At 41.7% G+C, this 27,187-nt stretch overlaps 1 protein-coding gene across 25 annotated transcripts in view; it reads right to left on the reverse strand.

The window, feature by feature from the left end:
- Nucleotides 1-1,044: 1,044 nt before the first annotated feature.
- The window catches only part of LOC128339534 (microtubule-associated protein 2-like), a 415,175-nt gene continuing 389,032 nt past the window's right edge, over nt 1,045-27,187 (reverse strand). For 19 of the 25 annotated variants that reach the window (XM_053283640.1, XM_053283637.1, XM_053283635.1 and 16 more), the window contains 4 exons: nt 17,225-17,317; nt 15,436-15,517; nt 12,914-13,026; nt 1,045-5,905 (listed from right to left, as the gene is read on the reverse strand). In XM_053283640.1, coding sequence (XP_053139615.1) covers nt 5,690-5,905; nt 12,914-13,026; nt 15,436-15,517; nt 17,225-17,317 — 504 coding nt within the window. In that variant the 3' untranslated portion in view covers nt 1,045-5,689. The remainder of the gene's footprint in view (nt 5,906-12,913; nt 13,027-15,435; nt 15,518-17,224; nt 17,318-27,187) is intronic. The other 6 variants (XM_053283643.1, XM_053283655.1, XM_053283648.1 and 3 more) reach the window with 1 other exon arrangement.

Genomic DNA, 27,187 nt, shown 5'->3' on the forward strand with positions numbered 1-27,187 from the left:
TTTATCTCCAAATATTTTAGTAGTATTTTTAGTATCCTGATCTATGCTGAGGAGGACTTTTTGAAATGTATCTGGTGTTAATTGTTTGCAATAGAAGTTTGATTGTCCTCTCTTTTACATTTGTTTTAATCTCATGCTGGTCGCTGACCAAAATAAAGAGATTGATCGATTAACTGCTGATATGCTTGGCAATGGGCCAGTCTACACATGTACACAAATGTGTGTGCTGGTCACATGCTTCTCTTCAGAAGCTCCTTTCTTTTCTTTTTTTGGCAGGGGGGCATAGACAGTTGTACGGGGAGATGAACCTGGTCAGGACCAGTGCATCTAAGGAGGAGGGGCTCACTTCCCCCCCACCCATTTCCCCTGAAGCAGGGGCAAATTGCTGCTTCAGGGGGTAATAAAGGGGGGAAATGGGTTACAGAAGAGAGTCAATCTGTCCCCAAGTCATGAACTAAAGCCCCTCCCCCAGCTGTTTTTGACGAAAAAAGAGAGGCAATTCCCGTTGAAGCATGCTTTTTGTATACACACTTGCATGCACATATAATTGGTCCCTGACTCTCCAGAGGCCTGGGCAGAACAGAATTCCTTATTGTGAGTACCTGTTGACAGATGCCTGATTTTTCCTTTACTCCTGGGTCCTGTTCCTGCCTCTCTGGGGTTATGGAAATGCCAGCGACCCTGTCTCAGGAAGGTTGATCAAACCTCATCCATGGCTTGTGGGCTGCATTCAAGCTTTGTCAGTCACAGGTTGAGTAGATCTGCCCTAGCATACCGCTAAACTAGTTTGCCGGGTTCTGAAAAGCAAAACTGCACTACAAAGCACACAGACCCTCTAAAACCTGCAGCCAGTTACATAAGCAGGAAATCTGCCTACTTAACAGAAGGATAATTCCTACTCATCCCCCAGCAACCATGGGAATCTGGTTTATAATTTTGCTTGAATAATCTCAGTAGCACCTATGGAAAGAAATAATACCAGACACTGGTGCATGTGCATGTGTGTAAAACCCAGCACAAATAAAAGAGATGGAGTGCAAGCAATTAGATGACAAGCGATTTTATTTTGCAAAACAATCACTATACAGCAACAAATACAATTGCAAATTGGATTGAAAAACATGAACTACCTACCACCAGCCATTCAAGAAATGCTCTTTTATGATAACAGGCTCTAGAATTATCAGGAAAGGAAATGACTCCACAAACTTTGTAATGGCCTATTGTATTTCTTTAAAATAAAAATAAAAATAAAAATAATAAGGTGGTGGTGGGGGTATCCAGTATATAGTTGATTTTAGATTTCTTTTTGCTAAAGTTGAAATGGCTGTTGGGCCTAATCTTACCAGATCTGCAAGAACTATTATTCTACTTATAAGGGAATTTGCTTGACTAAGCAGTTAGTAGTGAACAAGCTCTAATTTAAGATTTGGCTAGGCCTGCCTAATTTGTGACACCAAACTGAACACTGCCAGCTCTGCCTGGTGGTCTTTTATGGGCTGGGCAATCTCCTTGTTTTGCTAGTCTCAAGGAGGCAGCAAAAACAGGTTTATTGAGTCCCCTGCTAACTGAGCAAAAAGGCACCTTTTAGAAGTGGTGATTCTTTTTATTTAGCAGGGGGAGAGCAACTGGCCCTATCCAGCCCCACCACAGCATCCCTCCAGTGGCTGTTGGTGGTGGCTATCTTACATTTCTTTTTAAGATTGTGAGCCTTTTGGGAACAGGGAGCCCTTTTAGACATTTATTTATAACTATGTAAACTGCTTTGGGAACTTCTGTTGAAAAGCGGTATATAAATATTCATCATATTTGTATTCTGATGTGCTGTGTTTGGTCTGGTGGATCAGAAATTGCAGGTTAAACATTGCAGGTTTGGCTTAGGCTGATATTTGGTCTGCTGCGATGTCTTGTATTACAAAGGTGATTTGCACAATGTCTTTTGGAAGGGACTTTTGAGTCCAGTGCTACAGGGATGCCTGTTTCATGTTTATCATGACATTTTGGATCCTTATGGGACATACACTAAGCCGTCTTAGAATTGCAAACAGCTATAATGAAGAGAACTGTTGCAGCTGTGCATGAGCATAGTGCTTGGTGTCCAATACCATGTTCTAGGTATAATATCCCAGTAAAACAAGGGATTACGTCCTCATAATTAGCAGCTTGGTTTGGACTCTTGTTGGTGGCAAAGGTCTGCCTATCTTTTTTCAGTCCCTTCATGTCTACAAGGATTACACAAAAGCAGAGTCTAATCAGGTAGAAAGAAACAGGAGTCCTGCCTTTCTCCAAAAGATAAATTGGAGAATTTATGGATGATTTACTTTGGTTCTAAATACTTTAATTCATATTGGTAATCTGTAAATTGCAACAAGTGCATTATTTATTTAATGGGTTTGTATCTTGCCTCTCCAATGATGTTGAAGGTGACATTTATTTTAGTTAGCTCAGCTTATCTGAGAGCTTGTGGTTATTGTGCCAGATCAACAGAATGACAAATACATGCTTTCGAAGCATTTAAATAGGGCATAATCCACTGGGAAGGTCTCCTGCTAAAAAGAGGAACAGCACTGTTCTTGCATAACTCTTATTTATTTCAATGGTGCTTGTGCAAGCGAACTTTGCACTGGATTGTGCCATTGGTGTTTAAATCATGCCTATGTTGGGCAGGTTAAGATTTTGTTGACCTTTCCCCACCCCCATCCCCAATGAAAATCTAGAGCCTTGTAACATAGTGTGTGCATTTCTTATTTTATAACATGATATCCTGCTGCCCCATCAGTTTGTATGATTCCATCAGGTTCTGAAACGCTTTCTATGGAAGGACGATTATTGATTACAAGGACTTAGCCTGAAGATGAGAAAGATAAAACTGCAGCATGAAATTAATGATTTGGCAGCTTTTGACACATATACTCAATAACTTAACTTCACCATCTAGAATGTGTTTATATTTCAAAAAGCGGAATACAAAATAGTCACAGATTAAACACTGTTCCGACTGGCTGGCACTCGGCATCGGTCCATGTGAGGTTCAGTAGTACCTTGGGCTCTCTCTCACACTCTAATATTGGAAAATAACATAACGACACTGAGAGGCTAATCTGCACGAACCGATGGCATAAAGTCAGAGCTACGATATTTCTTTAAAAAATACTGCTCTTTTGCTTCTTTAAAAATGTTTCTGGAGCAGTGGCTAGGAGTTCCACAGGATGCTGGACGGTATGGACCCTTGGTCTAAGCCAGCAGGGCTCTTCTTACGTTCTTAGTATGTTTGTACATCACATGATAATTCTAAGCAATGTCACAGCAATCACAGGGCAGAATAATCCTCCTGATGCACTTTAGATTCTAAACTAACCTTTTCCTTGCTATGTGCCTTCATTATAAACCATATTAGGCCATATGATGAGACAGCTTTTAAGATGTAACATTTTGGAGTATGTAGGCTTTTATATTCAGTAAGGAGCATTCATCCTCACAATCATTTTGATTGTGCTAAGATTTGCCTGTACCCATCTATTTACAAATAAAAGCCAATGCAATTTAGGAAGCTGGTTTATAAAATTTAAGATGCGAATTCTATGGAACTCCATGCTATTATGGAACAGTACTGGAATACTGATGGAGTAGATCTGTGATTCTGATGAAGTGGGATCTAGTCCACAAAAATGTATGCCATGATAAATATGCTAGTTTTTAAGGTGCCACAGGACTCTTGGTTATTCATAGCACTGATTTTTAAAAATTATTTATGTGTAAGTATCAGTGGATCAATCTTGAATACACACATGATTTAAGATATTTAAGAGGCAGCCCCCTTTCAAACAGCTTCTAAACATACAAAGCCATCTTAATGAATCATTCATGTATAGCTCAATTTGAGAGCATGCATATATTATATAGGTGATTTTATAAGGAAAAGAGCAATCAATCTGCAGGTTGTAATAGGTAATTTAATTATCATCTAGTCAAAGCTAGAGTGCATAACATGAGTGGACTATTGCCCACTTATGAGTCATATTACCGTAGCACCTTCAGTATCCATATAGAGTCCATATAGTAGTGGTGGAAGGAAATCCCATAGACTCCACTTGTTTTAATGTTTAGGTGTCCCTGTATTCTTTCTTTTTATACACACTTGTCATATACTTTTTATATGCAACATATTCTTCCTGCAGATTTATGTATCAGTTCCATCACCTTGGTGATGCTGTCCAGGGAACTTATTAATTATGCTAGCGGTAATCATCATTCATTATGTAGGTATCTCTCCAGAGTATCATTCTCCTATCTGAGGCACCTGAGCATATTTATGCAAAGATGCCATTAAATTCAATGATTTCTGTTAAACTCACCATTTCTTGGACTTTCAACTTTAGCAAAAGAAAAAGAAAACTTTAAACTTCACTCTTACTGCAGGATTTTTAAATTTATTTTAATCTAGAATGAAACAATCGTTTTTTAATTTCATTTTTAAAATCTAGAATCCAAAACCATCTTTTTGGGAGACCTCTTTACAAATACCTGGACTTTATAAAGTCAGTTTTGGTGAAGTAAAAAGGGAATAAGGAAGGGGAGAACAATTTTTCTAGTATCACAGAAGAGACTTGCATCTGGCATTAAAACAGGGTCACAGTTTTGAGATGTTACAGAAAGCAATATCATGCTAGAAGGTTTGTCTTTTTTTTTTTTTTGTATTTTTAAAATTTTGAATAGGGAAATAAAAACCCTGCTAACATCTACTTTTACATACCTAAAATTGCAACACCAAAGGGTGCAAGAGACACAGATACTGTGAATAAAGAAGTAGAATACAGTATTCAAGTATGAGGGCGTATCACAAATGGCCACAGAGAAATATATATCTATAATAATACTGTATCAAACAGATGGAAAGGATGTGAAACCAGTAGTGTAGACACAAACCTAAGCTGCTTAACCAACATTCTAATCAGACACAATTCCATTGCTTAGTTTCAGTAGCTGCTTTAAAAAAAGAAAAATGCCACTTCCCCAATACAGTTCATATTATTTTTTTCAACTACTTTCTTTAATTATTAGTTAAATAATTTATCAGAATCAGCTATACACTGACATAATTATCCAAGTTCAACAACGTTAATAACTTAATCGACTCTTTCTTCTACCCATTTATATAAAATAACCCCACCCCACTCCCTTTTTTTGAAGCTTTGACATCTTCTATTTGCCCTTCTGTCTGGTACTCAGACACTCCAGTTTAATTTAACCTGTTAATAAATTACAGTGGGAGATGTCCCTTAATTCCATCCATCAATCAAATGTTAAAATGAGCAACTCAAGGTATTTAACAAGGCTCTTCAAAAAGTGGTGGATGGCCTTCAGGCACATGAAAGGTAAAAATGCATTGTATCAATAGTACAGTACTCCATGCAAGACAGAGCAGAGCAACAATAATTGTCCAATGTAATATACTGCAATTGTACCCACATAAAAGCCAGTGTCTTCCTGCTGTAAATGGAAATCAGGCCAATTTCTGCATCTATAGATATCTTTTTCCCAGTTTTTATTTTATGGTTACTACAGTCTTGGGATGTGACTTAATTTTAGACATGGTAAAGAATGAACGTTAACACTTGCTCAGAGCCCGTTCCTGGCAAGAGCTCATGCCTAAATATTATTACTTCAAACACTGCTAAACAAAGCAAATTCATAAGCCCTGTTTAGCTAGGGCTGCAGTGACATCTTCAGCAAGGGTAGCAAGCTGAGGAGATTCAAGCAAGTTGATGCTGCCAGAGGATGAGACGTTGCTGAGCCTCCGTGGGGAAGCCACGCTGGATCTGCCGGGTGACTGCGTGATGATCTCAGCGCCATGATCCACACGGGCCTTGGCATGCTCTCGGAAGTTTAGCTTCTGGCTGTCAATCTGTGAAAAGAAAGGAGGCTTCTAAAGAAAATGCAACATTTAGGGATGTGTGAAATTCTCCTGAGAAACTGCAATGATTTTTGTCTCACTTTTAAAACTGACAAAGCAAGAATGAAGAATTCTCATTCCTTTTGCTATATAAACCACTCACCACTCTGTGAACTGTTTGTTGAAAATTGGTATATAAATATTGGTGGCTGACAACGTTTGCAGCACTATGAGTATCAAAGAGGTGCTCTGCCCTTGCAGAGTGGCAGTCACACAACCCTCAGGGACATATTCTTGTCAGCGAAAAGGGCTTTTGGAAGAAGGGGAGAGAATCTTCTCCCTCTGCTTGTGCTGGGCTGCAGTGCAAGGTTTCAAATGCAGCTAGGTTCCTGCCGCTCTACAAGGGAAGAGACCATCTTCCTCCCTTGCAGTGATCAGAAGATGTGGCCAATTGGAATCATGGTGAAATCTTAACTTAATATGGTTAGGCAGAGCAGCTACCATAAAAATAAAAGGGAGCTGTAAGCTTGAGCGGGTTTCAGGTCCCTGCCCAACAGAGCAATTCATCTCTAATCCAACTGAGGAAGTGCAGGCTCTTAGACCTAACAGGATTTGAACCCTGCTTGTTTTACCAAGCAGGTGCTACTTCAAAATTTTTTTATTTCTTGTTTACACATTCAGACAGGTGTTATTGACTGGTTTGTTTTATCCAGACATTGAGTCCTTCCCAAGGACCTGGGATGGCTGAATTTTATTGTCAATACTGTTGGTTATTATAGATATCATCACAGAATAGAGGCTGTTCCCAGTAAAGTTGCTTTTTGTAATTGGCTGATGGTGATTTCTGTGGCCTCTATGGTATTGAGGTGCTCTTCAAGGTCTTTTGGAACTGCACCCAGGGCACCAATGACCACTGGGATTATTTTGGTCTTTTTCTGCCACAGCCTTTCAATTTCAATTTGTAGATCTTTGTATTTTGTGATTTTTTCCATTTCTTTTTCGTCTATTCTGCTATCCCCTGGTATTGCCATGTCGATTATTTTAACTTGTTTTTCTTTCTTCTCGACTACAGTTATATCTGGTGTATTGTGTGGCAGATGTTTGTCTGTTTGTAGTCGGAAGTCCCGTAATATTTTTGCATATTATTATTATTATTAGATTTCTATACTGCCCTTCCAAAAATGGCTCAGGGCAGTTTCCACAGAGAAATAACTAACAAATAAGATGGAACCCTGTCCCCAAAGGGCTCACAATCCAAAAAGAAACACAAGACAGACACCAGCAACAGTCACTGGAAGTACTGTGCTGGAGGTGGATAGGGCCAGTTACTCTCCCCCGCTAAATAAAGAGAATCACTACGTTAAAAGGTGCCTCTTTGCCAAGTTAGCAGGGGACTTACTGATGTGGAGTGTGTCATTCCTAACAATCTTTGGTCTGTAATATGTAACAGTCTGCCTCACAAAAATGCGTTTGCCAACATAAGGGAAAATTCTTTAAAGGTTGCCACTAGCATGCCAGAAACTAACACTTATATGACTGAGCAAAATATACAAGGACCTTTTTCCTAGCTGCTGAAGGGTGTGTTGTGAAAGGAGAACCCTATTCCACATGTGCCAGACCTGCATATCAGTCCAGAAATATTGGGGAAAATATTTGCAAAAATTGCAAACCTGGTTCTGACATACAACCTGATCCAATGATAGCTTTGTTGGGAATACAGAAAGAAGAGCTGTCCTCCAGAATGGAACTTGCACACCATTTGAAAGACTCAGGGTTACCAACGATTAGTCAATTATATGCACAACTGTGGAGTGTAGCCCTAATGGACAATCTGTCATTATCAGTCCAGAGTATCTTCTTGTGATACTTCCAATTTAGACAGTTTTATTGAACGATGGTATCCATGTATAACACACACAAACAAACACCCAAGTACAGTATATATTTTAGAAGGATACTCTCTCTCTGAAGACTGATGATTAAAACCCTGCTCTTTGTGTATTTTATTATTTTGTTTTTCAATATTTTAATGTATATAAAAATTAAAATGTTCAATAACAACTTTTTTTTTTGTAAAAGAAACTGCAAACAATGTTACCAAAATTATTTGAACTTACAAGGTCTTACAAATGTTCTGCCTGAGCAAGAGTCTCTAAATTCATCTTGAATTCAGTCAAATCTAAAAAGTACCTTGGAGATATGCTACCACATTCTCTGCTACGAGATGTGGTGACAGCCAAAAACCTGGATGGCTTTAAGAGGGGTTTGGATAAATTCATGGAGGAGACGTCTATCATCGGCTACTAGTTGGAGGGCTGTGGGTCACCTCCAGCCTCAAAAGCAAGATGCCTCTGAGTACCAGTAGCAGGGGAGTAACAGCAAGGGAGAGGGCATGCCCTCAACTCCTGCCTCCAGGCTTCTAGTGGCATCTGGTGGGCCACTGTGCGAAACAGGATGCAGGACTAGATGGGCCTTCTTGGGCCTGATCCAGCAGGGCTGTTCTTATGTACCCACTCCCCCCAGGAGCCTTTACTGCAGGTTTACTGCGAGTTTGAAGTTGCCCCCACCAAAACATTGCAAAAGTGGGTTTTTTTTTACCCTGGATATAATTTGGGCTACACTCTAATGCGCAATGAAAAACCTGAATAGTGTGTGAAGTGCTCCCTGAGAGCTCTCAGGGACTTCAGGTTAAATCTGGCCAATATGTGAATGCACACCTAATTTTTACTTTCTTCAGTTTTCCTACATATGTTTGCCTAAACACAACCATTCAAATTAACCTCAAATTTCCCTTCAGCTGAATTTCAGTGGCAATTCAGAGATCTGTGAGCCCTCTGTGAGAAATGTTTGCTGATCTTAACACATGATTTTAATTTCTTTCACATTGTTTGCAGTTGTTCACCTGAGCAGAACTCTCACAGTCCAAATTCACCTCAAATTTTGCTTTAGGCAACTAATAACAATACTTCTATCAAGTTCACAGTATTATGTATGTAAGGTGGTAGGTGTGTTTGTGAACATAGGAAGCTGCCATCTACTGAGTCAGACCATTGGTCTATCTAGCTCAGTATTTTCTTCACAGACTGTCAGCGGCTTCTCCAAGTTTGCAGGCAGGAATCTCTCTCAGCCCTATCTTGGAGATACCAGGGAACCTGGAACCTAGATGCTCTTCCCAGAGCAGCTCCATCCCCTGAGGGGAATATCTCACAGTGCTCAGACATCAATTCTCCCATTCATATGCAACCAGGGCAGACCCTGCTTAGCTATGGGGACAAGTCATGCTTGCTACCACAAGACCAGCTCTCCTCTCTTGTGTGTGCACATCTTTTTGTACCAGGGCCTCAGGCAGCCTGGACACGGGCACCTTACTTCCGGTAGCAGGAACTGCACAGAAAGAATTAGAGGCCTTCTCCTTTCGGCACTGCAGCATCATCCTGATGATATCCAGAAGCTGCTAATCAACTCAGCCAGGCCAGGTGATCTGGGGAATCAGTGGGGGCCTAGATGGCCCTACATAACCATTTGATCCTGGTTTGCTTTAACTAACCATATTTTGAACAAACTGCAGTTCCCTGGATGCAGACATAATGGGAAAGTGTAGATAGCTCAAAAGTGAAAGTGGAAACAATATATTACCACGTTAAAATTCCTTGATCCAAAATTCAAAGGTGGTAATGTTAGCAATTACAACAGTTTTCTGGATTGCTACAGTCTCAACATTTTGAAAAGCTGTACGTCCAAACTAAGAAACTGCTCCCACAATATGGCAGCGAAGCATTTGTACAATCCAGCCTAGACTCCTTTCGGTTCTCACTTGCCTCAGGATTCCCCCATCTAGTGGAATAAACTGATGAATGTTGGAAAATGTACACATACAATCAAGTAAACGAATAACTGAAAGAGCTGAGAAGCTGTGTCAGTTCAATGCCAACCATCCATTTCTTGAAATTTACCAATCTCAAAGTTAGAGTCTGGAATCAGAAGTCCTAATTAGTTCAGTGAGGTTCACTCCTAACGACTTGTGCACAAGACTGAAGCCTTAGTGTGAAGAGTGATGATATACTGTTATGAAGTGTAACTGTATATGCATTTTTGGGCCACACCTTGATTACATTATAGGAATGTTTATTTTCAAAGGGCTTTTAAAAAAAATTATGAGTTCCTTCTTCTGTATGATAATGTTAAGGTGTACATATAATTTCTGTGCCCAGATAATTCCATTATTTACCATAATATTTATCTGATTTGATTTCTATACCTCCCTTCCAGAAATGGCTCAGGGCAGTTATATATTGATAGTTTCAATATTTCCTCCCCACCCCTATTTTCCAGTCTGGCAAAAACTAAGATAAGGAAGCTATTCTCACGAGCGAGCAAAGGGAGCCCAGCCTGGTTTTGCTCGTTTGTTAAAACCAGTGGGCTCCATGGCGGCAAGCACACCTATGTAGCCACCCCCTTAAGTGAGTGCTCTGTTAACCTCGTTAAAGTGATTGTGTGTCAGCTCTGGCTGCTCACAGCAGTGGCAGGCACACTCAGCGGGGGGGGATCCCAGAAATGCACTGTGCACTTGTGCGGTGCATTACTGGGGCTCGGGGGGGGCAGGGCTGCACCCAACCCCCTGAGCTTCTGGCCAAGAAATGGCCGGCTGCAGGAATGGCAAAGACAAGCCACCGCTCATCTGGATGGGCAATCCGTCCAGAGGAGGATCGTCTGCAGGGAGGTGAGCTTTCGGGCTTCCTCCCAGCAAAAGAGGGCAATGCTTCTCACTTGATCATGGGAAGAACTTCATAGCTAGATAACTTAGGAACACGTTAGGTATAGTTAGATATCTATATAACAATCTCTTTAGGAACAAGTATAGTGAGATAACTTAGCAATAGTTTGCAGTTCCATTTCTAACACTAGTTATAAATGGAATTTATAACACTATCTAACACTAGTTTGCCCCTGCTAACTTGGCAAAGAGGCACCTTTTAACGTGGTGATTCTCTTTATCTAGCAGGGGGAAAGAAACTGGCCCTATCCACCCCCAGCACAATACCTCCACTGACTGTTGCTGGTATCTGTCTTGTGTTTCTTTTTGGATTGTGAGCCCTTGGGGGACAGGGAGCCATCTTATTTTTTTTAATTATTTCTCTGTGTAAACTGCCTCGAGCCATTTTTTGAAGGGTGGTACAGAAATCGAACAAACAAACAAACAAACAAAAATAATAAATAGAAATTATAAGCAATAATTTATAACTATTGTTTGAGTTAAACTAAGGCATGTATACTTCTATAATTTCTAAATAAACCCAGCAGTATAATTTTATGTGCTAAGTTATGCCCAACATATTTCGAGTCGGTTCTCATGAGCAGCCAAGTCCGGGCCAGGGCAGCTAAGTCTGGGCTTGACTGCCCATGGGAACTGCCGGGAGCTGCGTGGCTCCCAGCGGCATCTCAGTGGCAACCCTGGCAAAGCAGCCAGGCTGTTAAATGAGGTTAAGCAAATGAGCGCACCCTGTTTAATTCACCATGTGTCAGTGCCGGCTGCTTTCACCTGGCACTGAAACACTGACGGGCACTTGCCCATCACGGGGGGGGGGGGTTTCCCCACAATGCACTGTGTATTTGCAGGGTGTATTGGAGGATTAATGGGGGCCGGGATGACACGTCCTGACCCTTGCACCTCTGTGCTGCCCATGGCAGCCATAGACCAACTGGGCGCATGATTCACGCAGCCAGTAACTCCACGTGGATCATCTGTGGGGAAGGAGAGCTTCTGCTGCCTTCCCCGCTGCCCACCTTCCAGCCCACTCACTCGATCATGAGAAAGGGCTCCTTATGTTTTTAAGTAAAGTAATTTTAGGTTTGATAAGAAATCCTAAAAGGTCCTTCAAGAGAGCCCTAAAAACTTATTTGTTTGGCCTAGCCTTCCAAGGTTTTTAAATTGTTCTTAAGTATTTGTAAGGGGGGTTCAATGGCTCTGAACTGTTTTAAATTGGTTTTTATATTGTTTTAAGCAGTTTGTTTTAATTGGTGTTTTTGTTTTTTACTTGTTGTGTACCACCCAGAGCCTTTGGATGGGTGTTTTTGACAACACCCCCCACCCCACAATGTCCAGGTATTTCCCTGCTGAATCTGCAATCAAGTTGCTGAGACTGCCCCACAAGTTGAAGGTAGTCGGCATGCACTAACTTTTGGGTGGCTGGGAGAGGGAGGGTATTGGGCCAGCTAGATGGCAGCAGGGACAAAGGCCTGCTGAACATTCCCCCACAAAGCCCCCCATTCTGTTATGCATGCAATGCAGATGACCACAACACCCAAACATAACATCAGTGCTCAAGAAGCACTGCTGTCTTGCCTACCTAAGATCCTCTCAGTTTCTGGTCCTCCCCATTGCTACTGCTATGGCAGGGGATAATGGGAGTTGTAATCCAAAAACAACAAGTTATCCAAGACTGATGCTAACTTTTCCACCCCAGGAAATTCTGAAGTCAACAGACAAATGGAGATGGCATCCACTGGGCCCAACGGCCAGCTGCTTTCAGTGAGTGGTGATGCGGTCTCTTGCCTGTTCAGCTCCAGAGCTCCTGGGCCAAATGGGCTAGTAGTAGCAGCTGTTGGATCCCTTTGCTAGCTACCTCCATGGATATAGTAGCAGATACTTATTAATACTGTAGCCACAAGGCAGTTCAGCGATAGCAGCAGCAACCACTAGCTCTATCTGAAATTACCTGGAGACGCTAGTAGTGGGATCCTTGCCAGTACCAATTTCCGTTTGTATTACAAGTTCAACCACATAACACAAAAGTGCTACTTCTATCCCCACCAGCATAATCACGGCAGTGTTTCCATGCAACTAATTGCGTGGCTGCTGTTTCAGTGATTGACTTGGCAGTTTAAGTTTGAACATGTTAGCCCTGGTTTGTGCAGCATCCATGAAATAGAATAACTAGGCCAGAGACAATCTATTCAGAATTTATAGTCTAGGCATATAATTTGTCCATATGCAGATAAGATAGATGGCTGGTGTCTTACCTTGATATTACCTCCTCCAGGTACATGGTGAGCATTTTCAAGTGAACCAACCTTGGCATGGGCCTTTTCTTTAAAATCCAGTTTCACACTCTCAATTTTCACTCGTCCCCCACCTACATATTATGAAAAATTTGGACTGAAAAAAGGCAAAACTGTCCTATATCTGTAGTCTGTTGTGACCACTTTTCAACATGCACATATCACACACTTCAAATATAAATAACGTCTAAACTCTTCTGTTGAGCAACCTTCTGGCACTGTGTATTCCATAATATGAAATACTATGCAAATAGCTTTCAGTTAAAATTAGGCACATACACAGAAGACTGGCAAAAATTAAACCTGGCATAAGCATATGAGCCTTTGTCAACTTTAATATAGGAGCTCTTGCCATTAGTTTTGAACAGGAAATCAAAACTTTGCTTGGAAGCAGATGTCAACAAAATTTACAGTGAATAGTTGAACCATAAATGTATGAGACTCCTTATGAAATGTAACAGTTACAAAAGGTTTTTGCCCCCAACTTGCCTTGTCATATTTGGCCCCATTTAAACTAATATACCCCTTGGACTAAGTACACCACCTTGAGATACATATATCAGGCATTATATACATATGGTAGATAAAACAAACAAACAAACAAACAAAATACCCAGTCCTTTGTCACAATTTTGCTACACCTCTTCCTCCCACCCAGGTGATGCAGGACATATGATGGATGGTTCCGATAATACAGCAGGTGCAAAAATGAGACTAGTTGAAGAAAAGATACCCAGGCAATATACTAGCCAACCAGATATTGGGCCAGATTCTGTGCCGTCTCCAGTCTCAAGGTAAGGGGCCTGCTGTGCAACTTCAAGGGCAGCCCTGAAGGTGTAGCATTGAGACTTCCGCAGAAATTCTATAAATAGCTTCCGGGCACTTGGAAATAATGGAAATAAACTTTAGAAGTGAAAGTTTCTATCGTATTAGAAACAATAGAAGTGCTTTAAATTCTTTCTGCAGCAGCCTCAATGCTACCATGTTGGTGCTGCCTTTGAAGTTGTGCAGCAGTACTGGTGGGTCCTTAGCATTGCTGGGAATGCATCCCATCAATGCATGGAATGCAGTCCATAATTTTTAAGGAACTGGGCATACACCAACTAGCAAAATCTAAAAACATTTACACCTTCAGACAAATACATTTAAAGATGTTCCCCCATTGAACACAACATGACAGGAAACGGGGGCAGGGGGTGGGGTGGGCGGGGAGACCTTCCATCTCTAATTTTAAAACACATGTGTACTGAAACTGCTATAACTCAGACATTTTTCAATCGGTTTCTCTGAAATTTGCAAAGCTTGTATCCCTCATTCAAAAGGCTTTTCATTTCTAACTGTATACTGATAGAACAAATCATTTCAGTTTTCTAAGGAATAGGATTTAACACAGAATGCCTTATGCCTTACTACAGAGCCATTATAACATGTTCAGCTTGTCCCAATATTTCCTGAAGTACCAGCACAGAGAAACACTGGATTGGTAGTAGCTTAGGTTAAGGTCCTTGTGCCATCAGAACATACTTACCCAGGGATCACCATTAATGTTGCATGAACACTGGTAATTTTTATTATTAGTGGGCATGATCGAGACTAAATTGGGCATGATTACATTCCATTGAAATTAATGGGACTTAAGTTAGTTATGCCTTATTTATTTCAATGGTGCTTAATAATGCCTCTTAGTGTGGAACCTGCCCATGATTCTTTATATCCCACCCTTGCTCCAAGGTTCTCAGGACAGCATGCATGGTTCTTGCTTCACTCCCCCACTCCCATTGCCAATCTCCCAGCAGAGCTTGGTCTACCCTCTAGAGCAGGGATGTCAAACTATGGCCCTTCTGCAGCTGTTGGCCTACAACTCCCATCATCCCTAGCTATTGGCCACTGTGGCTGGGGATTATGGGAGTTGTAGTCCAAAAACAGCTGGAGAGCCACAGTTTGACATCCCTGATCTAGAGGCATTTCCACACAAAATGCTGATGTGCTGGTCTTTGTTGTACAAAAGCCATTTGTACAACATTGAAGCTAGTGAAGTGCAAAGTCCTTCTGGCTTGAATCAGTATTCAACCTGGGAAACCAAACTATTCCCCCACCGAGAAGAAAATGGTTCCTTTTTTCTGAGCCCAGTTACCAAATTTGGACTCTATCATGATTCCAATAATTCAGAGTACAAGAAAGTTAAATTGCCTCTCCCTGATCCTCTGAAGCCTCCACAAACCCCTTAATGCCCCCTCCCTTCCCACTTACCTGGCAGTGGTGGTAAACTGGTCTTTTTGGAAGCCTCTCTGTGAGACTTTCTCTCCTTCCTCCCTTGCACCCTGAATGGAGCAATGCTAGAATACCAGCTGCCAGGAATCCTGGGAAATGTAGTTTTCTCAGAGCCCCTGAGTCCCTACTATGGATGTCAGGTGCCTTGGAAACTACATGTGCAAGGGCTCCTTGTAGGATGCCATTTCTCCTCCAGATTATCCCCATATTACCTGGCCTATGACGGATGTTCTTCAATGATCCACACTTGGAAGTCACATGACTCAAGTCTATCTTCTTGGTTACAATCTGAACCTGTTAGAAGTATACAAAATATATTTTAGGGAAGGAAGCAAAGTAGAATGGAAATATACTTAGATTTTGAACAATACTGAAAAAGAAGAGATTATTAGTAGAATATAGATCATGCTACAAGGGAGGGAAACACCAGATTAATACAGCAAGCTTCCCATTTCAATAATGAACCATGTTAAATAGAATCATGTTAAACTTTTTTCGTTAGTAAAGTGAAGAGTTAATTCAGGAAGACAAAGTGAGTGAAGTTCTTTTTAAAGTGTTTATGAGACAAAGCTTGTCTTGATGTGTGCGTGTATGTGTGTATGCGGGTGTGTGAATGATGTGTGTGACACTTTGTTTTGTCCCTTTTCACTTAAGATTTGCAGCATGTTCCATCTTCTCTGGGTTTTTGTTTCCTGTGTTCCTCTGCCTACATATACGTAATTTAATGAATGCCACTTTTCTCAGGTATAATGTAATTTAGTACTTATATTTTTTTAAAGCTTCTGTTTTGTTTTCCTGTAAAAAACAAACAAACCTCTGCATCTAAATTAACAGAATTCAGTGAAGAGAGGATAACATAGCCCACTCTTCAGCTCTTGCCCTTACATTTTCGAGGAGAAAATGCTTTCTTGTATCCAGTATGTAACAGATTGTGTCCAGTAAATGTTAAAACATAGCAGTAATTAAAGAAAAAAACAACCAACCCCAACAGATTTGTTCCTTAGGGAAAAACTGTTATATTTCCTGTTGGGAAGTTGAAATTGCTTAGTAATCATGATTTAGTGTGTATTCACAACCATTTTAGACCCACCATGAGGTGCTTTTTCTCAAACACTTTTGAATGGGATCTACTGGGTTGCCAAAATGGTCCAGCATAAATTGGGATTGTTGATTCACAACTTGTCTCCAATTCCCAACACGTCAGATGCTTCCAATGATCCAATTCCACATGCCTTTTATTGTGAAGTGAAATCACCTTTTGGCAGATCAAGTAGTTGTATTAATGCATCCTCACTACGTTTCTTCCAATAGTTTTGAATGCAACCTTATAAGGAAGGTTACTAGCTTATTAAAATGCGCTGTGTATGTTGCTAATCATTGCAAGTCACTGCAAAATAATCCATTGCTCCAAGTAATTGAAAAAGAATCCAGTAGTTTAATCAAGCGTTAATTGGCTTTAGAATTGCCAGTGTTCTAGAACTGGCCTGAAGTCTCCAGGAATCAGTATCAATTACAGGTCCTGCAGTTTGACTAGCAGTATCTCCAGGTGACTACTAAAAGCAGACTTGGAGATTTCCCTGGCTTGATGTTGTGAAAAATATTGAAAAACAACTCTAGGAACATTTCAGTCAGTGTTGGCAATCCTAATTGGCATTATTAATAGTTCCTCATTTTGTGGGAACTTTGGATAACTGTGGCTTTCGTTAGGACTGATGGCAACATTCACTACCTTGGTGCCTTGCAGACTAGAGTGCTTTGATTGTGAAGATATAGTCATGCCTCCCTTCTGGCTGAGACTAGGAAATTTGCTGTTGTCTGTGAGGAAGGTTGGGGATACCCACCACTCAACACACAATGCTGACACATCACTAGACCAAGGTGACATGTGAGACATTAGAAGAAGGGAAGAGTAGTGCTCAGTAGGAAGACAAAGGGCTAGGCTGTGCAGAGTGGGGTACCAAAACCGGCTGGGATACTTTGTCAGGTACCATCTCTACTTACATTTCCTCCCCCTGCTGAATGTTTGATGTTATCCTTGGAACCACATCTGGATTGAATATCGCTAAAATCAATCTTCTTGTTTAAAATCCTAACCTAAAAGGAATAGCAGGTTAACTTACTGTAAATGTCTCCCCTAGTCTACACAATTCCTGGGAGTCAGGGTCCTGCCTGCTGCAACTGAGAGGGGGCACTTTAGCTTAAAAGTATACACTAACTAGTAGGCGAGGCCAGTCGTTGACTGGGCAAAGTCATTTTGCGTAGATTATGCTGCTAGGAAAGTTCAAGAAGTGAAACCCAGGAAGCCCTCTAACATCGCAGGGGTAACATTCATGGAAACCACAATATTGGAGTGCTTGACCTAACCCCCCAAATTGGGTTAGGTTCCTTAGCTAAACAATCCGCAACAAATGGCAAGAATGGATGAAGCAGCCTGTGCGCGGAGAGTGGCTATTTCAACATTAAAGGCGTGGGGAAGGGTGAGGTTTAAATAGCCATCTCAGCTGATGTGTGTGGAGGTTTAAAGAAGTAGCATAAGAGGTGGGAGTGGATGGAGCAGCCTGTGCCTCTTGCGCCGCTTCTTTACATCTCCCCACGTGCCAGCGAAGAAGCAGGGAGAGTGGCTATTTAAGCTGTAGGCCAATTTAATTAGGGAAGTAGAAAACTGTAAATAATTTAAACTATTCCCCATGACCACGAAATTGGAATACAGGGAGGTGGCTCGTGAATAGGCGAAACTGCTATTCAAGGGCCACCTGTATATGTCATAAGAAGGTTTGTTTTTTTAATCAATCTGCTTGCAAAAAGGAAGTAAACGAACGGCTTGAAATTTGTAGGATATGAACTTCAAACATTATTCATTTTATTGAATAATTACCATATATGGTAAATCTGAATAGTAGTAAATTTGAAATAGAAAAATATATTTTGCTTCTCTTGGGCATGATGCCATTTTGGAATTATTGATCTGATTATTGAGTGTTAAAAATCTGCTGAGAAGAATAACAGTTAAAAATTATTATATTCAGAATTTCTTCTTAATAATTTTTAAAAGCATCTAAACCCTTTCCCCAGCATATTCCAGCATAAAAAGTAGTTCATTCGGCTAATTTCAGTAGCAGGATTGTGTATACAAAATTTGGTATCTGTACGTAATCGCAAAGTATGACTTTCTTTTGCAAAAAAACCAGACAAACTCTTCAAAATACATAGCAATAGATAATATTAATAAACAATAATGCAGGGCAGTATTGGCCCAGTATCCTGGGGCCTTTATGGCTGTTTCTGTCCTGTATCAATTTCTATGCCTCCATAAGTACAGAATTCCTTCCCACACAACCTCACTTATCCTCAAGGAGGTAGGGATGTGCACGAAATGGATTTTGCGTTCTATTTGGAGCTCAAAATGAAACACAAATGGCTGGAACAGTCCATCAGACTGGTCGGTCAGACTGGTTGTTTTGACGGAACAAACTCAAAACGTTTCAAGTGTTTCAGCCATAGGAAACAATCAGGAAATATGAAACACCCCATTGTTCCCCATGAGTAGTTCCTAGGGACACCCAAGTGGGTTGTGTGGTAGGGCATGATGGGTACTACCTACCACCCAACCCAAAAAGGAAACGGGCAAGTGGACAATTTTAAACAAATTTTTAACCTTTCCCCAAAACCCTCATAGGGATCTTATGGGGGGTTGGGGGAAAGGTTTAACATGTGTTAAAAAGCACCCACCTGTCCATTTATTTTGTGGGTTGGGTGGTAGGTAGCACCTATCATGCCCTACCAAACAACCCATTTTGGTGTCCCTAGGAACTACCCATGGGGAACAAGGGGATGTTTTGAGTTTCCCCATTGTTTCCTATGGCAAGAACAAGCTGCACTCACAGAGTACACTGAATACAAGTTTTGCATTGCAATTTGTAATGCATTTTGCAACCTATCGGGTTTTTTGTATATGCCTTGAAAAACACGCCAGAAACACACAGTAAAAGGGAATCTGTCCCTCCCAACACTGAACACACATTTCAAACAGTCCAAAAATGGCCAAAAAAGAATCACTGACTCAGAATCCACTGCCAGCCACAATGCCTGTGCTACAGTAAGATCATTGGCACAAGTTGCTCTCTCACACAGCATTATGACTCTTTACATTACTTCCTAGCATTGCAACAGCTACCAAAGCAGTGGCTTTACTTAGCAGCAAGCATAACCATAAGCTCAACTAGAGCAAATTTAGCCATATTTTGACTGAGTATGCCTTGCAGTGCAGATTGCAAAGCAGACCAGAGCTGTGAGTGAGTTAGTGTCAAGACCAGACATGGAACTCATCACAGCAATAACCAAGATCAAAATGTTACACACAGAGAGAGCTTCCACTGTCCATTTCTTGCCACAACACTATCTCACAAACAAACCAAATCACAACTCAAGTAAGGCAGGCATCCAAGTTCTGCCTTTGTCAATCTGAGATCCAGCAAAGCCATATACATATAGCAGTAACAGCACAGCATATTATATTCAGTGCTGAGAGGAAAAACCCACAAAATGAAACCTTCCTTGATCCTTCCTCCTGATGTATCCTCTTCAAGAGAAACACACTCTAAGGGCTTTCTCTCTGCTTCAGAGCCCCTTTGAATGCATTTTGAAATTCTGTCCTTTTGTGTTGCCTCCGCCCTCCCCCCCCAGCTAATAGGAGCACAGTTGCCCATGACAACACTTGATTTGTATAACAAGCCAACCAAGAAGCAAAGAGATCACAAGCCAATAGGAAGCCAGTGCCAGAAAACCAATAAGCAAGGGAAAAACAGGCCTCCAAAATGGTGCTCGGAAGGTTGAAATGTTTTGACCAAACAGGGTTGTTCTGCTCCAGACTCGAAACAAGCCCTTTATTTAAAGGGTGTTCTATTTTTGAGCTTGAAATACTAGAAACAGCCCATCTTGATATTGAAACGTTCTGCACGGTTGGGCAACTGACCCAGCCTCGGTATACGCAGTAAATAAAAGTGTTTTAAAATGTGTATCTGCAGTTCCTAGTTGGCTAGAAATGACCTCCGAGGTAATTTCTGGCCACCATCTTGTCATACAGATCCATTTTGTGACTCTATTTTGAAGAAAACAATTCCCACAATTTTTCATTGAAAATGGAGGAATTGCAGCTATTGGGGGGCATTGTTGGACAGCTGGAGACCTGCAGAGCATGGTGCAACACTTTCTTTCAATTATTTGTTCCATTTTTAGCCGTTTTTAGCTGGTGTTTTCGCCTCCAGGAACCTACCCCCCCCATTCCCATTGTATCAATACATCATTATTCGCAGTTTGAAACGCTGAAATGGAAAAGTTGAAATGGATACATTTGCCCCTCCTACTATCAACAGAACATAATTTTTATGCATAGATAAACATTGAGTGGTACTGTGCCCAGATCTCCAGGTGTTTACACTGCCAAAGCTAATGCAGTTCAGGAGTACAATAAAAGTCTCATAAACTAAAACTTGGGGTGGACGAGGCTTTCATTTGATACAAATAAAGAGAGTTTTAATACAGGCAGGTATGCTATGGCCTCGCTTACTTAAGCAGTCATGTGTAATTCAAAAGTTCATGGAATGATGTGCCCACTTGCCCAAGATCTCTGAAAGAGGGAAGCCATGGGCCTTTGTACCTCCACTAACTGTTCCAACAGTCATTGGCAAATTGTTCCTAAGATTTTGGTGTCCTTTGTCATAGTAAGATCAAACTAAACTGGTGCTTACTTGAACATCAGCAGCAAATGTCAGAAGATTTTTATGTTTCTGAGCTTCAGTTAGGTACCGTATATACTCGAGTATAAGCCGATCCGAATATAAGCCGAGGTACCTAATTTTACCTAAGAAACCAAAAAACTGATTGACTCGAGTATAAGCCTAGGGTGGGAAATGCAGCAGCTACTGGTGAGTTTCAATAAATAAAATAAATGCCAATAAAATTACATTAATTGAGACATCAGTGGGGTATATTGTGACCAGTATGTACAGTACTTTATTACAGGGGGACATTTTAGCACGGGCAGATAGATGACTCGAGTATAAGCCGAGGCTGATTTTTTCAGCACATTTTGGGTGCTGAAAAATTTGGCTTATACTCGAGTATATATGGTATGTGTTTTCAGATGTTTGGATTATTTTCTAATAACTAACTGAATAAATAAAAATCCAGACATGATTTAGCTGAACATCAGACATGCAGCCTGGATCTGAGTCCCAGAGAAATGTAAGTCAGTCGGAATAATATGAAGCCCTGACAGAATGTCCTGTCTGACTGTCCCTAGCAGTGAGAAATCAGCAACACCTCTGAGTAGTGACCGGGAGAAAGAATTTGTCCTGCAAATGCTGATTCAGGGGGCATAGCAAGTCCAGATTGCTGCAAGGTCTTGCAAAAGTCTAATTTAGAAATAAAGTCCCTTGTGGATATGAGATGAGACACATGGGGAACCTCCTTGAACTCGCATGCTATGGATGAGTTTGAATGAAACCAAGGACCTTGACCTCCATGATTCAGGCTTGCCTCATTTTCATTAGGGCAATGTTCTTTGTTTAAACAACCAGGGGCTTTTGCCTGCCACCTGCTCTCATGTTGCAAATCTTGGAAAACTATACCTGTGGTCCTTGTAGCCTTATACATCATGCAGTATGATATACTACTCAAATAATATTAAAAGGCTTTTTGGAAAGAACAAGAGGCTTCAGTATTGCACAGCTGATGGTCTGGAGTTGCATGCTCATTGCTTCTTGATCCTTATCTTGGGTCTCCCGCATTCCACCCTTTCCCCTCCCCAGATGTGCCTAGCTGAATCTCTGTGTGCTCCACTCCTCATTGGATCTTTGGAGTTCTCCTGCCTCCTCAGTCTTCCTGTTTCCTTGTCCTGCTTCTCTGATTCTGTTTCCTGGCCTAACCTTTAGTTGTATATCCTATCTGGTTCCTCTCTTCATGTTCTGTATTGTCACATCTCGATGGCTACATGCCTAGGCCATGAGGTTTTTCTGAGTTCTCCCCAGTGCTTTCTGCCTGCATGCTGTACTTCCTAACCATTTGATTCCAGCCTGCCATCCTTAAACTCCTTCCCTAATTCCAGAAAGAGCTTTCTAGTATTTGATCCCTCTTTGCTGTTAACTCTGTGTGCACTTGGTTTCTTCCTTATAGCTAAAATGATGTATTATACATCTGACTGGTAACTTTAACCTGTGATAGAGATGTGCACGGAACTATGCCTCTGTGGTTTGAAGGTGGAGGGAGGGGTGAGTGCACACTCCCCAGCCCTTAAAGCGCTACCCTTGCCGCCTTCGAACTGGCCCTGGGGTTCGAGCCTGTTCGGAAGCCCGTAAAAGGGCCTCTGAACAGGTTCATGCACATGCCTAACCTGTGATGCAATCCTGACGTTACCCATTGGCCAACTGAATACAAAAGAAAGAACAGCATCCTTTTTCTGAAATTCCAGTTGGCTTCTCTATAGAATTTGGACATTACTGGGTAACAATTTCAGCACATCAATGGAATTAAAACAGCAGTTATGACTATTATCATTTATTTGGGATAGGAGCTGTGCCATGAGGGCCACATTCAACACTACTGGGGAGAGCACAGGACAAGGCAGTCTACTCAGCATAACCGTGGTACAAATCTGTCCCTAATCATGCTAATGTAACAAGGGGGACATAAATAATAATTCTTTACTGAATTCAGAACTACATGGCAATATAACAGGAAAAGTGGATCCTTTCTGCAACTACTGCCAACGGATAATAGATACAATGCTAAAGTTCTACACAGAGAGAGTCTGAGGCTCAAATTGGCTACTGTAGTCTATTGAATGTGTGTGTGTGTGTGTGTGTGTGTGTGTGTGTGTGTGTGTGTGAGAGTGTGTGTATCTGTAATCTATTGAATATCTATATCTATATCTGTATCTACGTGCACACACATAATGTGTGAAGCTGCTTACACCAGGACAGACTATTGGTCCATCGAGCTCAGCATTATGTACCAGGGATGTGCAGGGAACTGTTCAGCACTCTATTCTAGGAGCGTTGAACTAGTTTATCAACCGACGTTCGAGCCAGTTCTGAGGGCGGGGTAGTGGTGGTTCTTTAAGGGACAGAGGAGGCACTGCCTACCTGCCAGTTTCCACCCTGCAGCTTTTTTCCAGTCGGCACTCTGACAAAAAAGCGGGTGCGTGGGGGTGCAACGTGCCTCCCTACAGCCCTGGTCAGCGTTGCCATGCAAATGCCCAACACATGTGTAGCTGCAAAAAGGACCCACTTCTCCTGTTAACCAGTTCCGTGCACATCCCTATTACCTATACAGACAGCATCTCAAACACAGTCTTTTTGCATCCCTACCTGGAAATGCTAGGAATTATCATCATCATCATCATCTACATTTTATATTAGACTTAAGACTTTCTGCATGCAAAGCAGGTGCTATACCACTGAGCTACAGCTGCAGCCCCATTCCAATTCATAGGTCCCCCAGTTAGGCTAGATACCAGGGAAGGCACAAATTTAGCTCTGAAAACCAAGGCAATTTGGTATAGCTAGGAAATCAGTTGGATCACAAGCTGGATGCCAAGTGGTAAACCTACTGATGGTATTCCTGCTATGAGAGATTGCCGCCTCTTACTACAATGTGTTCGCTTAAGGAGTTTTGTTTGAAAGTAACTATCAGCCTCTTTTCACAGACAGCTGTGATGAACGTTCTCACCGCTGGCCATAAACTGCACCCTGACTTCCCTTCATTCAAAATGAACCAAAACAATACCAGTTCTCCTAAGAAGAAAAGAGTATGGTTTAAACTAAAATAGATATGTTTACTAACAGGAAAGACAAGTTATTTGACACAAGCAACTGAGGGTGTGTGCACGAACCGAGACTTAAGCACTGGTTTGGCACTGCAGGGAGGGAAGTGGGAGCTTTTGGAAAGAGGACAGTAGTCCTTACCTGCTCTCCATCACCCCATGCAGCTTCCTGCTGGAGTGGTGCTCATCCCAAGTATCCGCGCACGGCACCAGCACACACATGGCACCCGCGCATGTGTGGACGCCATGTGTGCACTGGTGCCACGCGTGGTTACTTGGAAGGAGTGCTGCCCCAGCAGGAAGCTGCATGGAGTGGCAGAGAGTAGATAAGGACCTGCTCTCCTCTTTCCTAAAACTCCCACTCCCCACCCAGTGGGGCCGAACCGGTGCTCAAACCTCGGTTCACGCACACCCTGACACGCAACTCTCACATAAGCAAACTTCCCATAAAATCAGTGGGCTCTCTGCACAAGAATTATAAGATAAAGGAAGCAATCATCACTCTAGCGTTAAACATTATTATTTGTCCCCATTTCTGTTTAAAACCATGTTATCCTTTTTGAAACCCATGCAAAATTTAATGTATTTTCTCTCCTGTATTTTCTTTCAGAAGATTCTTTGCTCACAGTTATGCTATCCTTATATCTTATGCAACTGGAGTCATGAGGCTGATATATGCAAACTATTGAAAGGTTTATGAAAATTTAAATGCACCTCAGGGGCTATTCTCCTCTGCATATGTGTGCATAACTTTCAATGATAATACACTCCCTTAGGGGACCAATTCTGCCATCCTTGTTCACTCCAAATTTTCTTTGAAGTATACAGGATATGACACAGTCAATGGGACTTAGGTTTAGTCTTCAAAATGACAGTAGGGCCATATGCCATTTTAAAAACTGGAGCAGCACTGTAGTGGAGGCTGCTGTCGTAAATCTGTTAGCTTGGCTAACCCAACAGGATTCACAACCCCCTTCAGCACTCCCACTGTGAGATAACAGAAAGCAGCAGCGAAACTGCAAGAAGGAAAAGAAAAGGCTCACAAAGAAAATAGTTAACTAATTAAGTCCCCTGAACTGAACTAGGTACCCCCCTCTAACAATAACTGAGTGATAGTGAAAAGAAAACACAAAGCAAGGAATGAAAGGAGCGAAAGATACCAGAACAAGGAATTAACGGAACAAAGCAGGAAAGCATAAACAAGGCAAACTGGAACTCGGAAAAGTCTGGAATTTCAATAGCACACTGTCTGCTGCCAGCGAAAGTTGCAAACAGCATCTGAGCAAGTGAGAGACTGCTAAATATATATGGCTCAAGAGAACCAGCAGCCAATCAAGCTTCCCTGAGTCAGCACTTCGGCTTCCTCTCTTGTGATCTCCTGCGCCTGCTTGACTGCCACTGAGCTTGCCTCTTGAGACGCCTTCTCAAGACAGGTGAAATCCCAGGCTCCTCCCCATCAGAAATCATGTCTGGCAGCTGTTGCGAATCCTCAGCTCCAGAGTCTGGTCTCCCTGCCAAATCCTGTTGCTGTGCCTCTGAGCCCTCACTAGCAGGCAAATCCTCCTGCTCTGACTCTTCTGAGTCAGAAGTCTGAGCCATGACACCTGCCTAGAATGGAACCCCTAGGCGTAAGCCCTAATTGCTGTCATAATGAAAAGGTGAATTTGAATGGATTCTGTGAGCTGGTGGATCAAGCCTGATTTGAGCTCACATAGTGTAGCAAGCTGGGAAGTCCCTAGTTCAAACCTCATCCCAGCAACAAACACAGTTTTCAAACTCAGGTTCCTATTTGCCATAACAAAATAAGAAGCCGTACAATGAGGTAAGAGGTCATACAATGCTGACCTCCCTTACAGAACTGCAAGGATCACGAAACAATGTACAGTATATGAAGGATGTGAGCACTTCCTATGTCTTACATAAATACCAAGGATTAGTATTGTTAGTTGCAAATTGGAGGCCGACTTCTAGACAAATGTAAGCTAGAAACGGATGAACTGGCCTGAAGAAAAGCAAGGGCAATCAGATATAGTAGTAGCCAGTGATTTTCTTGAATCACCTAAGCCAGGAGTACCCAGCCCATGGACTACAACTCTCATCATCCCCAATCACAATGGTCAAAGGGTGGGGATGATGGGAGTTGTAGTCCAACACAATCTGGACAACAAATGATGCGGAGTGGCTCACATTTAATGTTGTTTGTTGCCCCGAACTAATGTTGTGAGCCGCCCCAAGCAATAGTGTACTGGAGGAGCAGGGTACATATATTTTAAGTAAATAAATACATAAATCTAGGACCCAAGTTTAAGTTTGGGTCCTGACCCCAGCCATCGAAAACATTATGTTGTAGGGTCAAATGAGATGTTACACGAAACATCCAGCTGCTACTGAAATTGGCAGCCACACAGCTCCATCTCCTTCACATCGCATTGGCACCCTGACTTTTCACATCCCGTCTTTATTTATATATTTGATTTAGAATGTGTATATACTGATTTTCATCCAAAAAGTTCACATAGCCATTTACATAGCAAAAGAAATCAAACATTTCCCTGCTGCCACCCCATATCATTGGGGTGGTGGCAGGGGGCTGAAACCTGCAATTGCTTGGAGGGTGGAGGGATGAAGAGAGAAACATAAAAGACTGTGTAGTTAGGACATGAGTAAGCTCTTTCAGACTTAATGGAGTGAGGAGGGGAATGCTGAATGCACAGCTGCCACTCTCAGCAGTAACTGCACTGCTTAGCATAACGTCTAGTTTGTCTCAGCGCTGCTCCTTGTCTTGGATTTTTAAAGAACTTGGGTGGACTCTCACATTGGCAAAACCCTTGCACATATTTTCAGCCACATCTGGCAATATATATATATTAGTGTGATTTATTATTATTATTTACATTTATTATCATTTACATTTTATATCCCGCTCTTCCTCCAAGGAGCCCAGATCGGTGTATTACATACTTAAGTTTCTCCTCACAACAACCCTGTGAAGTAGGTTAGGCTGAGAGAGACGTGACTGGCTCAGAGTCACCCAGCAAGTCTCATGGCTGAATGGGGATTTGAACTCGGGTCTCCCCGGTCTGAGTCCAGCACTCTTATCAGTACACCATGCTGGCTCTGAGCAAAATGTTTCAAGCTTGGAA

This window comes from Hemicordylus capensis, chromosome 1, assembly GCF_027244095.1.
Source record: "Hemicordylus capensis ecotype Gifberg chromosome 1, rHemCap1.1.pri, whole genome shotgun sequence".
In the NCBI taxonomy this organism is placed as follows: Eukaryota; Metazoa; Chordata; class Lepidosauria; order Squamata; family Cordylidae; genus Hemicordylus; species Hemicordylus capensis.